The 16,707-nt window shown below is 35.9% G+C and overlaps 2 protein-coding genes across 5 annotated transcripts in view; both read right to left on the bottom strand.

Annotated features, from left to right (window-relative positions):
• The window catches only part of gpr155a (G protein-coupled receptor 155a), a 35,076-nt gene extending 31,858 nt beyond the window's left edge, over window positions 1-3,218 (bottom strand). For both annotated transcript variants that reach the window (XM_067410045.1, XM_067410046.1), the window contains exon 1: window positions 1,817-3,218. The gene's annotated coding sequence lies outside the window, so the exon portion shown is untranslated. The remainder of the gene's footprint in view (window positions 1-1,816) is intronic.
• Window positions 3,219-3,716: 498 nt separating this feature from the next.
• wipf1a (WAS/WASL interacting protein family, member 1a) lies at window positions 3,717-15,779 on the bottom strand. 3 transcript variants are annotated; one of them, XM_067410048.1, is made up of 8 exons: window positions 15,468-15,557; window positions 12,994-13,091; window positions 9,510-9,639; window positions 8,718-8,861; window positions 7,306-8,238; window positions 5,149-5,337; window positions 4,186-4,290; window positions 3,717-4,065 (listed from the first exon to the last, which is right to left on the bottom strand). In XM_067410048.1, the coding sequence occupies exons 2-8, from the start codon at window positions 13,045-13,047 to the stop codon at window positions 4,019-4,021; spliced, it is 1,602 nt and encodes a 533-aa protein (XP_067266149.1). In that variant the 5' UTR covers window positions 13,048-13,091; window positions 15,468-15,557; the 3' UTR covers window positions 3,717-4,018. The 3 variants fall into 3 exon arrangements, with proteins under 3 accessions (XP_067266149.1, XP_067266150.1, XP_067266148.1); XM_067410049.1 differs by lacking the exon at window positions 15,468-15,557 and adding an exon at window positions 14,319-15,428; XM_067410047.1 differs by having other exon boundaries at window positions 3,719-4,065; window positions 15,557-15,779.
• Window positions 15,780-16,707: the final 928 nt, after the last annotated feature.

Genomic DNA, 16,707 nt, shown 5'->3' with positions numbered 1-16,707 from the left:
TATGATGATTTATTATCAATATTGGAGACAGTTGTGCTGCTTAATATTATTTTATAACCTGTGATACTTTTTCAGGATTCTCTAATGAATAAAAAGTTCATAAATATTAGCATTTATTTAAAATAGAAATATTTTATAACAATATACACTACCGTTCAAAAGTTTGGGGTCAGTAATTTTTTTTCTTTCTATTTTTTTTTTTTTTGAAAGAAATTAATACTTTTCTTCAGTATGGATGTGTTAAATTGATAAAAAAAAAAAGTGATAATAAAGATTTATATTGTTAGAAAAGATTTATATTTTGAATAAATGCTGTTCTTTTTAACCTTTTATTCATCAATGAATCCTGAAAAAAAGTATTAAAAGGTTCCAACATTGATAATAACTGAGCATCAAATCAACATATTAGAATGATTTCTGAAGGATCATGTGACACTGAAGACTGGAGTAATGATGCTGAAAATTCAGCTTTGATCACAGGAATAAATTACATTTTAAAGTATATTTAAATAGACAACCATAATTTAAATTTGTAATAATATTTCACAATATTATTGTTTTTTCTGTATTTATTATGAAATAAATGCAGCCTTAATGAGCATAAGAGATTTCATTCAAAAACATTAAAAATAGTAATGTTTCCACACTTCATATATATATGACAAGTCAAACCCTTAACACTAAGCCTGCTGTATTATATTTGATATATAAATTTCAAACATGATCAAAACTTGAAAACCTTTTGTACACAATCTACTACATGCCTTCTGAACTTGTTTATAGTTTATACTTTTTTAATCATAATTCTAAAAATATCCTCTTTCAGGTCATGATACACATGCCTTTTTGCTGTGAATTATTTATTGATTTTTATATAAGAATATTTTTAATATAACAATAACATTTATATGGCTTTTAATATTTTAAGACGAACATTTAATGCACTAAAGAAACTTATTTAATCCATACACTTTTTATTATTATTATTATTATTATTATTATTTAGAAAAATTTCAAATATGATCCATCAGGCTTTTGAGGAACATTTATTTTTTTAATCACTTAATCATCATTTAAAATGACGTTGCAATACAATGCAACACAAAATAAAACTCCAGATGTCTTACTAAGACATTTTTTGTCAGATACAGAGTGATGACTGATATTTATATGCATTTTATTAAATATTGTGCTATACTTCTATAAAGATCTCAATGACTTTCATTACAACCAGCATCAGAATTTCATCTTATTTTTGCCCATATAAATAACAACAACCACCAAACTGCATATTTTTACTCAGTTTTGGGCTTCTTCCTCAAGTATGAGCTTCACTATATCATACTATATAATCCATAAGACACTGATGTATCAAATACGATACAAAACATGAAACATATTTTATTTTCTAAAATATTTTGTCTAAACTTAAGGTTCAATGAACAGTTCTATTAAACAACAACAACAAAAAATATATTATTAACTATTATTTCATATGCCAGGCTTTACAGGGTTAAAATGTACAGTGACACAGTGTTTCTAATCAAACTTTTTGCCACACAGACAGACACGTGGGTATATTTGTCTAGTGAAACCCTACACCCATAAAAGCACTTCCAGTGAAGGCATCAGATAGATTGATGTATTTACTCCACCATGCCCACGATGTCACGGTACCAATACTTATGGTACTTTCTGGTATCTATACCGTGTGTGCGTCTACTGATAACATATAAGTACCCAGAAGCAGAATCTAATTTAGCAGAATGTGTTTTAGATGTGCTCAGTGTGTACAGTGAGTTGTTGACAGACTCACCGGGTCAGCTGATTCCTGTAAATCCGATCTAGTGTTTGAGAAACACACAAACACACTTTCACTCATGTTGTCTCATTCAGATGTCTTTGAGCAGTGATCTCGGACCCATGACAGCTCTTCCGCATCGCCTCTGCTCTGTCTGTACTCTGTAAGCAGCATGTGTCTTGTTATCTCAGTAGTAACACACCGCTGCAGTGAAGTTATCATCACACACGCCAATAGAAAGCGGTCAAGAGTGTGCGCATGCGCACAAGAGCCTATGGACCTTTCACGTGGTGCTTTGCATAAGCCCAAAACAGACTTGATATGGAAACCTCTTTCTTTAAGAGAAGATATGAAAACTCTCGATTCTGTGGGGGATATATTTTCATTTCACACATTCAGTTTTGTATTTAATCTAAAAAAAAAATTGAACAATCCACCTCATTAACTGATTTGACAGCTTACAAAACCAATTCAGATGTTCTTGTGATGGTCGATAGAGGGCGGCATTTCTCTAAATCAAGGACTCACAATGTACTGCTAAGTCGAAATGTTTGACTTCAGGATCCTGACCTGTTTGGGCGTATGAAAGAGAACAATACAGGCCATAAAATATGCATTTATGCGGCTAAATAATGTCCTGAGCTGAACACTGCCTACAGAAAATATAGACTGTTTCACATAATCAGAAAACAAAACAATATACAGTTAGGCTCATGGATATCTGTTTTAATTGCTATTAAGTGCCTCATACAAATCTCTCATTTGCGTATTAGCCTTGTTAACACAACTTTGCCTTCCAAATGGCCTGATAAAACATGTGTGTGCCCTTTCAGCCAATAAGATTACACGTTACTAGATTGTGACAGTTCTTCCAGTTCACTGACATGTGTTTGAAGGGTTGGCAGTGTGGGGACTTTCAGTATTGCTTTGACTGAAGATAGCATTGCTAAACTGTATTCACTTCCTTGCTCACAGCAGCTTATTGTGAATTAGCCTACATTGGTGTTTCCTGTACATTATTTGTAGTAAAGTTTATTGAAAAAAAAAAATGTATAAATTCAATTCAAGAGAGAATAATCATTTACAGTTGAGAGGCAAAATGTCCCTACTTCTTCAAATGTGAATTTTGTTGCGCACTTTAAACATGTAAGTTAAACGCTCTTTTGCAACTTCACTTCTCTAGCTGTGTAATATTCTGGTTGATTGTTGAAATGTGTGCTACTTTTATGATAAACTGCTCACTATTTTCCTCATATCAGCATATGTTAGTCAGATAAATGTACCTGTTAAATCAATAAATGTAGAGTAAATATAATATAATTCACAGTCATTAGGGTAATGTATAGAACAATGATGCTACAATAATAACATAATATAATTATTTATAATATAGTTTTGGTTATTGAAAGACTGTATCCTATACTGTAATCCATCATGACCCTGAGGCAGAACTTAATATTTTGCGAGATGGTCTATTTTGTGAGCAAGATTTTAAGATTTTTGGTCATGTTTTAGACATAAAGATACACAGAATGTCAGTTAGTTGTGCAAACACACACACACACACACACACACACGTTGGGTTTCCATGTTTTATGGGGACTTTCTATAGACATAATGATACTGTACAAACTGTATATTCTCTCCCCTTACACTAACTCTACACCTAAATCTACAGAAAAATTTCTGCATTTTTACATTTTCAAACAACATCAATTAGTATGATTTATATGCTGTTTTCCTCATGGGGACAAAAAATGTAGGGAATACCTACAGACGTGTGCACACACACACACACACACACACACACACACACACACACACACACACATACACACACACACACACACACACACATACACACACACACACACACCTACACACACACACACACACCTACACACACACACACACACACACGCACACAAACCTCATTTAGTATGTTTATTAATCTCAGATTTTATCATCCTTTTATTTGTCCCTCACAATGTAAGTTAAACCTGTACACACACACAAAATGTCTTCATTTCAAACTGCAGATGAACTGATTAAAACAAACTTTTGACAGAATGCACTTTAATTGCCATATCTGGACATACATTTTTACTATGATTTGAAATAAAATGAAAGAAATAAAATGTAAAGGTAAAAAATGAGTTTTTGAGTCTCATTCGGCAGATGAAAATCCAGCTCACGCTATAATAATGCCAAAACATTTCATCTGGGTATTGGTGGCAAAGGTGGCGCTCCTCTGTCTCTGATTCCTGAAAAACAAGCAGATATAAACTTTTACATGTGTACTGTAAAAGCAGAAAAACACAACCAATCATCAAATCCTATGTGGGTGGACATTAGCATCAGACTAGATTCACAACAACACACACCTTTGCCCCCGGCCTTACTGGGGTAAGACTTCGAGAAGGAGACGTACGGCTCTGGTGGAGGTAATTCAGACAGAGGATGGAAGGAGAACCTCATCCCCCACTCATCTAGAAGAAAAGAATACGAAAGGATATGTACGGCCCAACAGAGTCAGTCGATAACAATTACATTAGCACTCGGTTTTTCAGTAGCACAGTTTTGATTCATTTACATAACCATATGTACATCTGCTCTCTGTAGACATTAAAGGAAAGGTTCACCCACAATGAAAATTCTGTCATCTTTTACTTCCAAACCTGTATGACTTTCTTTCTTCTCCAGAACACAGCAACCAAACGGTTTCAGTTCCTTTTGACTTCTTTTGTATTTTTTGTTTAAGTCAATGGGAACTGAAACAGTTTGGTTACCCACATTCTTCAAAATATTATCTTTAACATTTCACTGAAGAGAGAAATAGGGTTTGGAACGACATGCTTTGTTTGCAAAAAAACACAAACAAACACAATTTACCATTTTATTTACAAAATATTAATCTCCAACACGTTCGCGAGAGCACCATGGCGCACGTGTGTTGTTGACGCTGATTTGACACGCTGATTCATTTGTGCTCCGATGCTTCCTGAAGCAGTGTTTTGAAATCGGCCATTACTATATCGTTATTTTGATTTTTTGGCGCACCAAAAATATTCTCGTCGCTTTATAATATTAATATTGAACCACTGTACTCACATGAGCTGATTTAAATATGTTTTTAGTACATTAATGGATCTTGAGAGAGGAAATGTCATTGCTCCCTATGGAGGCCTCACGGAGCCATCGGATTTCAACTAAAATATCTTAATTTGTGTTTCAAAGATGAACGATTACGGGTGTGGAACGGCATAAGCGTGAGTAATAAATGACAGAATTTTTATTTTGGGGTGAAGTAACCCTTTGAGACCACAGAGGTTCTGTGGCAGTCATACCTGTGGCAGGTGGTGGAGGGCACTGGTAGCCGTTGATGGTGTCGGGGGGAGGTGCAGGAGGGAAGCTGGGCACTCTGGCAGGGTCTGGGGGCAGAGGGGGTCTGCCTGATCCACCGGGACGATTCGGAGGAGGTGCGGGGGAAGACATCCCGGCTCTGTTTCCTCCTGCTGGTGGAGGTGGAAGAGGACCTGGAGGGGAGGTTCAGTCGCATAATGATGAATCCACAAAATAATAAAACAATGTCTTGTTTTTAAACCTCATAAGAGTCAACTGAACCGTGTGTCTACAGGCATTTCCAAATTCACATTTCAATATTTTATGTATTTTAAAAGCATATTAAGGTGTAATTCCTACTATTACTAATTACTCCGTTGTGGTCAGTAAGATTTTTAAAAATAATACGATTCATCAAGGATGGATTAAATTGATCAAAAGTGACAGTAAAGACATTTATAAAGTCACAAATGATCAAAGAATCCTGAAAAAAAAGTTTCATGGTTTCCACAAAAGTATTAAGCAGCACAACTGTTGATGATAATATTGATATATTGAAATATTGATGATAATAATAAAAATCATTGTTAATAAATGAGCATCAAAAATAATTGATACCTGAGCTCAAATCATCACATCTGAAGGATCATGTGACACTGAAGACTGGAGTAACAATGCTGAAAATTCAGCTTTGATCACAGGAATAAATTACATTTTAAATGATAAGAAAACAGAAAATTGTTATTTCTAACAATGTTTTCAAATATTACTGTTTTTACTCTATTTTTATTTTGAAAAATGGAGAGACTTTTCTACTTTTAAAGATAGATGTCATATTAGTTAGTCATACTAGTTGCATTTTAAAAAATGTCACTACTTTGGTTTGAGCAGATGTTGCCATTTCCGATATGTCATGGCAAAACATGTTTTGGTATTTCATATGACCTCAATATCACTTTCCATCTTGTCAGTCTTATGTAATAATAAGCATATGTCAATATGTATAACCCTACTAACCCTAAAAAATGCCTTATTAGCATCTGTTACGTAAGCCGTCCGCCATATCTGTCAGTGAACACGCAAAGCAAGTTGACTAAGCGCCTGCAATCTAATACGCATGGATGAATATCTAGTATATCTGCAATAGACATCAGTAGATGATTTTCATAGGATTTGGTTTATCATTAAAGTTAGATAATTCTGCATCCGTAAGAACTTAATTTATCTTCAGAACACAAATTAAGATATTTTTGATAAAATCTGATGAGGCCTGCATCGCCAGCAAGATCTTTAAAACCTTCAGATGCCCAGAAAGCTACTAAAGACATATTTGAAACAGTTCATGTGACTACAGTGGTTCAACCTTAATGTTATGAAGTGACGAGAATACTTTCTGTGCCCCAAAAAAAACAAAATAACGAATTTATTCAACAATATCTAGTGATGGGCGATTTCAAAACACTGCTTCATGAAGCTTCGAAGCTTTACGAATCATTTGTTTTGAATCAGTGGTTCGGAGTGCCTATTAAACTGCCAAAGTCACACCCCCTAGTGGTGAACCATTGAAATTTCGAAACACTTATGACGTAACAAAGAGTCATTTACTGAAATCACGTGACTTTGGCACTCCGAATCCTTGTTTCAAAATAAACGATTCGTAAAGCTTCATGAATCAGTGTTTTGAAATTGCCCATCACTAGATATTGTCATAAAGTCGTTATTTTGTTTGTTTGTTTTTTGCCGCACAAAAAGCATTCTTGTCATAACATTAAGGTTGAACCACTGTAGTCACTTGAACTGTTTTTAATACGTCTTTAGTAGCTTTCTGGGCACTGAAAGTGTAAATTATCTTGCTGTCAATGCAGGCCTCACTGAGCCATCGGATTTTATCAAAAAATATCTTAATTTGTTTCCAAGATGAACAACGGTCTTACAGCAGGTGTGGAACAACATGAGGGTGAGTAATTAATGACAAAATTAAATTTTTTGGGTGAACTAACCCTTTAAGATTTTATAAATATTAACGTCATCATTTTCTGTAAAAGTTGCTTTGACACAATGTGTATTGTGAAAAGTGCCATACAAATAAAATTGACATGAATTTGACAATATTGTGTGAGTAAAAAAAATAATGTGTCAGTAAAAAATGAACTTCCGCATACCTGACCGTACAGATGGGCTCCGCCCTGATGGAGGAGGCCTCTCATTGGGCGGTGGTGGCAGTGGGCTGGAGCGTCCAGGTGGAGGCGGAGGAGGAAGGCTGTTTCTCGGACTGCCTCTAGTGTTGGGCTCCTCCCTTGGGGATGGTGGGATGGGTGGCGCCCCCCCTCTTCCTGGAGGTAAGGATGGAGGCAGATTACCCATAGGCCTCTGAGAACTCAATGGTTTACTCTCAGTTGATGGTGGTGGTGGTGGTAGTGGGCCATCTCGAGAAAATGATGCTCTTCCTCCAGTGGCTGGCGGAGGGGGAGGGAAGTCATCTGAGGGCCTGCTAGGGATTGTTGGTAATGGCGGCCGGGCACTTGCAGGCATTGGTGCTGGAGGGAAAGAAGTTGGACCATCACGAGAAAATGATGCTCTGCTCCCTCCAGTGGCTGGTGGAGGGGGAGGGAAGTCATCCGAGGGCCTGCTAGGGATTGTTGGTAATGGCGGCCGGGCACTTGCAGGCATTGGTGCTGGAGGGAAAGAAGTTGGACCATCTCGAGAAAATGATGCTCTGCTCCCTCCAGTGGGTGGTGGAGGAGGGAAGCCATCTGAGGGCCTGCTAGGGATTGTTGGTAATGATGGCCGGGCACTTGCAGGCATTGGTGGAGGAGGGAAAGAAGACTGGGACTCCCTCGGGGCTTGAGGAAGGCTCGGACGTCTGCCCGGCTGGCTTGGGGGTTGTGAAGGTGAGGAACTTGACGGTCGGTTTCCAGGTAGAGGTGGTGGGCCGCTAGGAGAGCTGTGCGGGGATGGGCGTGCTGACGATGGTACAGGTGGTGGTCCAGCCCTCCCAGGAGAAGGTCGTCCGGAGACTGGGACTGGGGGTCTGTTTCCTGCTGGGCTGCTGGGCGCTGGGAATCTCCCCGTTGTGGGAGGCATTGGTGATCTTACTGTTTTAACGGCACCCAAAAACAAATAAGAAGAAAAGTACAGTTTCAGTTTTTGTCAATGCAAAAAATAATAGAACTACATTAGGGTTATTATTGTATTATACAGGTATAGTATAGCATAATATATAGCATAGCATTGTATAGTGTAGTATAGTATATTATAGTAGACATAAATCACAGTAAAGAATAGTATAAACACATTTTGATTTACATTTTTTCACAATGCAAAACAAATATGATTAAATTATAAATAGAATAAGATTGATTTTTTATTTCTGTCACAATGTAAAAAACTATAATTAAATTATAAATTCTTATTAAATTCTGTTTATAAATAGGATTATGTAATATTTATATTTAATTTTTATTTTATTTTAATTATTTTTAGATTTTTACCCCTTTAATTTCAGGCTTGAATGTAGTATTAAGTAATATTAAATATGATTTTTTTTTTTTTTTTTTTTTTTTTTAATGATTACCATTGTTGCCTCCTGATGATCTCAGTCTTGGCATTCCACCCTGAAACAGCCCGCCCAGTCCACCTGGAGCTCCACCCCCAAAACCTCCTCCTCCTCCTCCTCCTCCTCCTCCACCTCCTCCACCTCCTCCACCTCCTTTTGGCTCTGTGTAAATAAAAAAATATCAATTAATACTTCTATAAATTAATTGCTTTCATTTACTTTTAAATAAAATAAAATGTATCACTTAATGCTTCAGAATGTCTTTGACTCTACACTCCTAAAGTCACCATGAAATCAAAAAATTGACCATTCAAATTTTTTAAGGAATATTGCAGTATTTGTTATTTATCCATGCACATTGGTTTTTTTATTATTATTATTATTATTGTTTTTTTTTTTATTATTATTATTATTCATGCACCCTCTGTAATACCTGGACCAGTGTTATCAGGATGTCTAAGACTGATTCTGTCAGGAATCTCGGCAGGGCGGGGCAACCTGTCCCTCACATTAGATCGACCAATAGCAAACCAGAAGAACAGTTTGTGGTTCTCCAGTGAACAGTTCTTAAAAGAACAGTTTTTTTTTTTTAAAGAACATTTTGTGCGATGGAAGGTTTCATGGATTTTAAAAGTTCTTCATGGAACCATTGATTTTTAAGAGTGTTTTATATATATATATATATATATATATATATATATATATATATATATATATATATATATATATATATATATATATATATATATATATATATATATATATATATATATTAGAAAATATATTGAAAACAAAACAAGTTTAACTCACTGTCCAGAATTGGGCTGCTCCGATCATTGGTGACTGCTTTCTTCAGTCGAGCCCCTTTGCTGATATCTGACAGTAAAGCATTTCTCCCTTGCTGCTCATTTCTGCTCAGATTCGGCTTCTCTGTGTTTGCCTGTGAAAGTAAATGTAAATTAGAGAGGCTCCATAAACACAACTCAAAATAGATCTTTGAATAGAATTGCGTTGTATGTTACATAATAAGGCTACACATGTTACACAATGCCATATTGTGTGCTTTTGTGACCACATGGTTCAAACAGAAATAAGAAAGTACAGTATTTCATCAGTATTTAATTGTGATGACACTTACATTTACGTCATCAGGCTCAATATTTCAACTTATTTATGGGAAAGAAATTGACACGCTTATTGTTATTTGCTAGTTATTAGCTATTTTTGCTCTGATCGCCAACCCCATAATGTTCAATGGTTGAAACAATAAAAACAGCATTTTGGTCAATTATAAACTTTCTCCAGTGTCTATTTAAATTATATAAATTAAACTTATGGTTGAAATACAGTGCATTAGGGTTTGTTGTTGTTGTTTTACGATAAATAACAACTTGTACGTGGAGCAAGGCTATAGAGAGCTGCAGGGATGTTGTATTTTTGTAGGCCACAACCCGTAAACAAGTATTTTAGCACTTGTGGTTCCATCATCCTGAAGTCAGTGGGTTGTTTTAACAAGTTTTTTTGTTGTTGTTAAATGCCTGAAATAAGTCTAGTGAACATTAGGCTCAAACATCAAGCTCACGGACCATTGGCTGAAAGTCTGATGCATATGGCACAGAAAATGAGAAACACTTTGGGAGTTTTGAAGTCGTCATCTGATTGGTTGATTTCTACAGGGTTTCCGTCTGTGTCGCGTTCTTTAACAGTCTGCCTGGAAACAAAGCTGTCATGATGCCAAACCCCCTCATGCAAGAAGAAAGCGTCGTTGAGCGCCTCAACTAAACACTGGATTTTCAAAAGTTTGAAGTTCAAGGCAGCATTGCTGCAGTAAACTTGCATGACGGTCTGTCATTGACTTTGTATTTTCACATCACTAAACATGACTCTAAACCAGGTACTGGTAGCTTTGGCACTGTGTGCAGGTGCCAAGTCCTGTTGGAAAATGAAATCTGCATCTCCATAAAGTTGGTCAGCAGCAGGAAGCATGAAGTACTCTAAAACTTCCTGGTATACGGCTGCATTGACCTTGGACCTCAGAAAACGCAGTGGACCAACACCAGCAGATGACATGGCACCCCAAACCATCACTGACTGTGGAAACTTTACACTGGACCTCAAGCAACATGGATTGTGTGCCTCTCCTCTCTTCCTCCAGACTCTGGGACCCTGATTTCCAAAGGAAATGCAAAATTTACTTTCATCAGAGAACATAACTTTGGACCACTCAGCAGCAGTCCAGTCCTTTTTGTCTTTAGCCCAGGCGAGACGCTTCTGATGCTGTCTGTTGTTCAAGAGTGGCTTGACACAAGGAATGCGACAGCTGAAACCCGTGTCTTGCATACGTCTGTGCGTAGTGGTTCTTGAAGCACTGACTCCAGCTGCAGTCCACTCTTTGTGAATCTCCCCCACATTTTTGAATGGGTTTTGTTTCACAATCCTCTCCAGGGTGTGGTTATCCCTATTGCTTGTACACTTTTTTTTCTACCACATCTTTTCCTTCCCTTCGCCTCTCTATTAATGTGCTTGGACACAGAGCTCTGTGAACAGCCAGCCTCTTTTGCAATGACCTTTTGTATCTTGCCCTCCTTGTGCAAGGTGTCAGTGGTTGTCTTTTGGACAACTGTCAAGTCAGCAGTCTTCCCCATGATTGTGTAGCCTACAGAACTAGACTGAGAGACCATTTAAAGGCCTTTGCAGGTGTTTTGAGTTAATTAACTGATTAGAGTGTGGCACCAGGTGTCTTCAATATTGAACCTTTTCACAATATTCTAATTTTCTGAGATACTGAATTTGGGATTTTCCTTAATTGTCAGTTATAATTATCAAAATTAAAAAAAATAAACATTTGAAATATATCAGTCTGTGTGTAATGAATGAATATAATATACAAGTTTCACTTTTTTGAATGGAATTAGTGAAATAAATCTGTATAATTAATTGTATATAGAACATACATTTTTAACAGTCGTGAAGTAAATTCAAATTCAAATTTAGTACCCACATTTACAATAAATAAATAAACATCATCACACAACTCAAAGGTAAAATGTTTTTAAATAAACCTGAAAGAGCTGCAGGAAGCTTAATTTTGGTGATGTTGAAGTCATGTGATTGTGGTGTAGTTCGTTTATAGCCTTCGTTTAGCTATTTACTTCTGCCAATCGTATTTACACTTCAAAATTCATCAAATTTGTGTTAATTTGAGAAGATGAACCCATGATGACTCATTTTCACAGTTATCAACATCAGAAATCGAGTAAAATGTTTGAATATTTTCATTTTTAAATGAATATATGCTATACTTTGTGTTACATTACATTTGCAGTAAATGATCACTGCTTTGAGGGTTTGTCTAGCACAACGGCTGAGGGAGTGAAGGCAAATTTGACAACTTTCTCTCTTCTGACTGCTGTTTTCAATCTCTATTTCATTTGGAAAGTCGTGGAAATGCTATCATGTATTTTTATATTTATGATGACTTCCGCTTCTGAGAACCCTGGAAAATGTGAAAAGGGTCCATTATTAATTATGATGAACACATCGTGTAAGAATCATAAACTTTCACAGAGATTATTTTATGCAGTAATTCAAAAGCCAACAGATAAATCCTTTTGGGTTTTGTCCAAATACATCATCGCTGCAGCACTCTATAACCACATTTAAGATTGAAAGTAACAGTTTAAAGGTCTTGAAAAGCCCATATCTGTTGTCTTTGATCTCTAAATGTCCTCTTATGGTGATCCAGCCATAGACATATAATAAATGTTTAAGTGTTTATTATATGTCTATGGATCCAGCAATATCTGTGGGAGTTATGGCCCTGGGGCTTTGAGGTGGAAAAAGTAAACTTGTCAAATGAAATGATTTAAAACCTTTCAATATTCAGGCACAAATGACACTGCTTCCAGAAAATTACCCATATAATTGATCAACCTGTACACTGCATATCTTCTATTGATCCCAATATCTGATCACTTGAGCATTTGGTTTATGTGAGATCCTGTTCCATTTCATACAAATTAACTAGGTAACACTTTATTTTACAGTGTCCTTGTTACACGTTACATGTAGTTATTGTAGAAATAACTATAAATTATGTATAATTTATAATTATTATTACACAGTACTTAAATGCATAATTACACTGTAACACAGACACCTTAAAATAAAGTGTAACCATGAACTATCAACATAATCATTCTGAAAATACTAGTATTTGGTACAGTATAAATATTTTTAAATACTAATTTAAGCTATTTATGAAAATCTGTAGCTCTGAACAATGGTAACATACCACTGCGAAGGTTGGAGGGGGGCCGGGAGGGGGCGGGGGTGGAGGTCCAGGCATAGTTTCTTTTCTGTCCTGTTTTGTTTCACTCTTAACCTAAAAGACTGTGAAAAAAACAAAATACAAGAGCACATTAGCAACTAATCAACAACAACCAAGCTGATAAGGAAGTTGAGGAAGTGTCACACTAGCGCATCCTCTGAAGACACATACCTTAATGTCAGCTGTTTTTGTTGCAATTCCCGTTAAGTCGCAAATTAAAACACAGGATATCAAAAGATACACACACACACACACACACACACACTGATACCTCAAACTTACCCTTTTGTAGTTTAAATGCCCTTGTGAAAAAGAAGTGTTTTGAAAGTACTTCAAATCTTGCAGATCAATAATAATATTAATGAAATGAAAAGGCCATTTAAGTGCACTTAAAGAGAGACACTTTCATGATTATGTTTCTTAACACACTTTTTAAAAAGTGCACTTTGTAATAATGTCTAAAGTGTTATTGAAAAGTTATGTTTAATAATCTTTTGTCATGCTTTAAAGAAGTACACTTATTTTGTTGACTAACATACTAAAGTACTTGATTATAAATGTACTAAATTGCAGCTTCATCATCACAAATTTGTAATTACAAATATATTTAAATAGGACACACAAGTTTCAACAGTTTAGTTTACCCTAAATGCTACATCCGACTTTAACCATATTCCGTCAAAACAAGCACTCTGAAGTTCAGCTAACCGTAAGAAAGTGACAAAACAGCAGGTGTTCACTATATTAGGGTCACATGGGAAAAACAAAAAAATAAAAAAGAGATGCTATGCTCCAAAGATCTCGCACATGATTATCTTTTGCTCAAACCAAGCTCAAGTTTTACCCTATGAATTTCATGAAAGATACGACACAACTGTCTTTTAACTGCTGTTGCACAGCTGTGACCTGATTACTCGTGTGCATCACTGTGGATATTTGACATAAGCGGCAAAATCGTGACATGCCGTGTTGCTTCTTCTCTTAAATTCAGAGTGGCTTCAGGCAGATGCTGGCACAGTGCCATTCATTTCCTTATAACAGCAGAACTGCTACTGAAAAAAACACAAGAACCACACAAGAAACCAAAACCCTACCTACCAACACCCTCTAGTAACCTCTCAGATGAAGCCTCTTAATCGATTTCTCGCTCTCTCACAACTATCAAGCAACTAATCAGTACACCTTAGCAAGAGCAGAGCAAACACTGGGAAAGTTGCCAACATGTGACCAATAGATTTGTATGAGCAAACACCACTCACATTTTTATCTTCAGGAATGTAACAACTTACCTTCTTTATATCTGTGTGATTTGTTATCCAGAGGCAAAAATTTGACCAGCTTCAAGCAGTTATACTGTCAAAAGCTCTTATCTGCTTCTCAAATGATCACACTGAGACCAATTACTTCCTGCTCAAGTGTTTTAAAGAAGAAGAAGAAAAAAGCTCATTTTACAGTAACAGACCTGAGCTTACATCTAACCTCAGTCTGTTGCTTTTTACAGTGTTGTAAAATTCATCAGGTGTGAGAGAAAACTATTCATCCTTTTCATAAATTAAACACTCAGATGTTGTAAAATTTGTTTAGCTTTGAATCCTTTCTGTTTCAGCATACCATTCAAAAGTTTGGGATCTTATGTTCACCGAGACTGCATTTATTTGATCAAAAACGCACAGTCAGTAAAAACAGTAATATTGTGAAATATTATTACTATTTAAAAATAACTGAATGCTAAAATGTAATTTATTTCTGTGAACAAAGTTGAATTTTCAGCATCATTATTCCAGTCTTCAGTGTCACATGATCCTTCAGAAATTATTCTAATATGCGGATTTGAGCTCAAGAAAAAATTCTGATTATCCATGTTGAAAACAGCTGCTTCATATTTTTATGAAACCGCAATACATTTTGTTCCAGGGTGTTTTAACGAACAGAAAGCTCAAAAGAACAGTATTTATTTAAATTAGAAATCTTTTATAACATTATAAATGTCTTTTATGTTACTTCAGATCAATTTAATGCATTCTTGCTGAATAAAAGTATTCATTTATTTACAAAAAAAAAAAAAAATACCTTTGACCCCCAAAACTTTGAGATATTTTCTACATTGCTCTGTAAGGACAAGTGCTTAATTTTTGCTTCATTTGTTAAGACATTAACTTTACTTTTATTTATTTTTTAAATATTTGCATTCAAATTGTATATCCTGTTCTCCAGTTGCTAGCTGTCAAAATACAGTTATGACAAACATTAAATCATGATTTGCATTGAAAATTCTCTTTTTATGAGGAGAAATGTAAGATATCACAGCATATAAGCAGATTATTACGGTCTTGTTCAGAAGCTGTGAAAACCCAGAAAGCAAGTTACATTTCCTCCATTGAGTTTCCTCTGTGGTTAAGCACAGTTAGAGAAGCAGCAGCTTAAAAAGTGTCACTAACTTTCAGATGCTCACTAGCCTTTACCAGGATACTTCATCGCTCCCTCACAAGCTTCACTCCATCATTTTCATGCTTAAAGAAAGACTCACCTTTGTCTGAACATTTGGAGCATCCAGATCCAAGGTTTTGTTGAATGTTGCGCTGCACTTCCTATCTGTTTCCACAGACCAATCAGAGTTTGCAGTGGTGCTGCAAACAGTTTTCATGCAACAGAACTAGCTGATGATCACAGCATGCAAACGAATGTGACCACATGCATTTCCTCACACTATGTCTGTGTCAGAGTGAGATTAGCCAGGCGAGGGCTGTTATATACTCCAACGACTGAGAACATTAACAGAAACAGGAACTATAAATGACTAATTTGGAGAAAATAGATCTGACTCCGGTCTCTGCATGCTGCTGACACTGAGCTTGCATCAAATTGGCCCTCAGTGAACATTTTTGAGCAAATCTATAAAATTATGGATTTAGTAAACCTCTGATATTAGGTTACCCTAGTGAGGTCTAACATGTGACTGAAATAAACTAGTTGTTGCCTTAAGTAACCAAACCACATAACAAGCATATTTCAACATAACTAAATTCTGGGTTAAGTTTATCACTGAAAAATAGAATTTTTTTCAAATTTACAGAAAGTAATTGTATGCTTATATATTTGAATGTCATTGTACCGGATACCAAAATATCAAAGCAAATGTCTCTTCTCAGAACCAACTTCACTTTTCTGAGTCATTTTTGCTCAGTGACGTCTAATCAGCTGATGTCAAGTTTGTCAAATATGGAAAAGCATAGTGTAATACTATTTTTGCTATACCCGTATGCCCTCATTGTCATAATCATACATTAGATCAAAAATTCACACATGGAATTGATGTTGATGGCGTTGAAATTCTGCAGCTATGTGATATCATCTCAGATCATTATCTACTCTTGTGTTTAATCCATTTAGCCAAGGCTGCAAAACCAACTCCCTGTTACAAATACGGTAGAACTGTTATATTTGTGTGTAACATATTTGTGTGTTGGCTATTTGACTGCTCAGGCACATATCTGTAGCCCCCGTCTCAGAGTCAGAGTGCGCGCACAGGAATAGTATCTCTTTCATAGCTTAATACACTTTTAATAACACTGTTTAATATCAAGCATGTCCCACAATTTAGCAACAATAGACTGCATTTCATAACTCTCACTTACTTGGCTGATTTGGATGTCAATTTTTGGGCTTTTAGGGAGGAAC

The sequence above is a fragment of the Chanodichthys erythropterus genome, chromosome 14 (assembly GCF_024489055.1).
Source record: "Chanodichthys erythropterus isolate Z2021 chromosome 14, ASM2448905v1, whole genome shotgun sequence".
In the NCBI taxonomy this organism is placed as follows: domain Eukaryota; kingdom Metazoa; phylum Chordata; class Actinopteri; order Cypriniformes; family Xenocyprididae; genus Chanodichthys; species Chanodichthys erythropterus.
The sequence above is the reverse complement of the archived record's forward strand: the minus strand, read 5'-3'. Positions and strand labels throughout refer to the sequence as shown.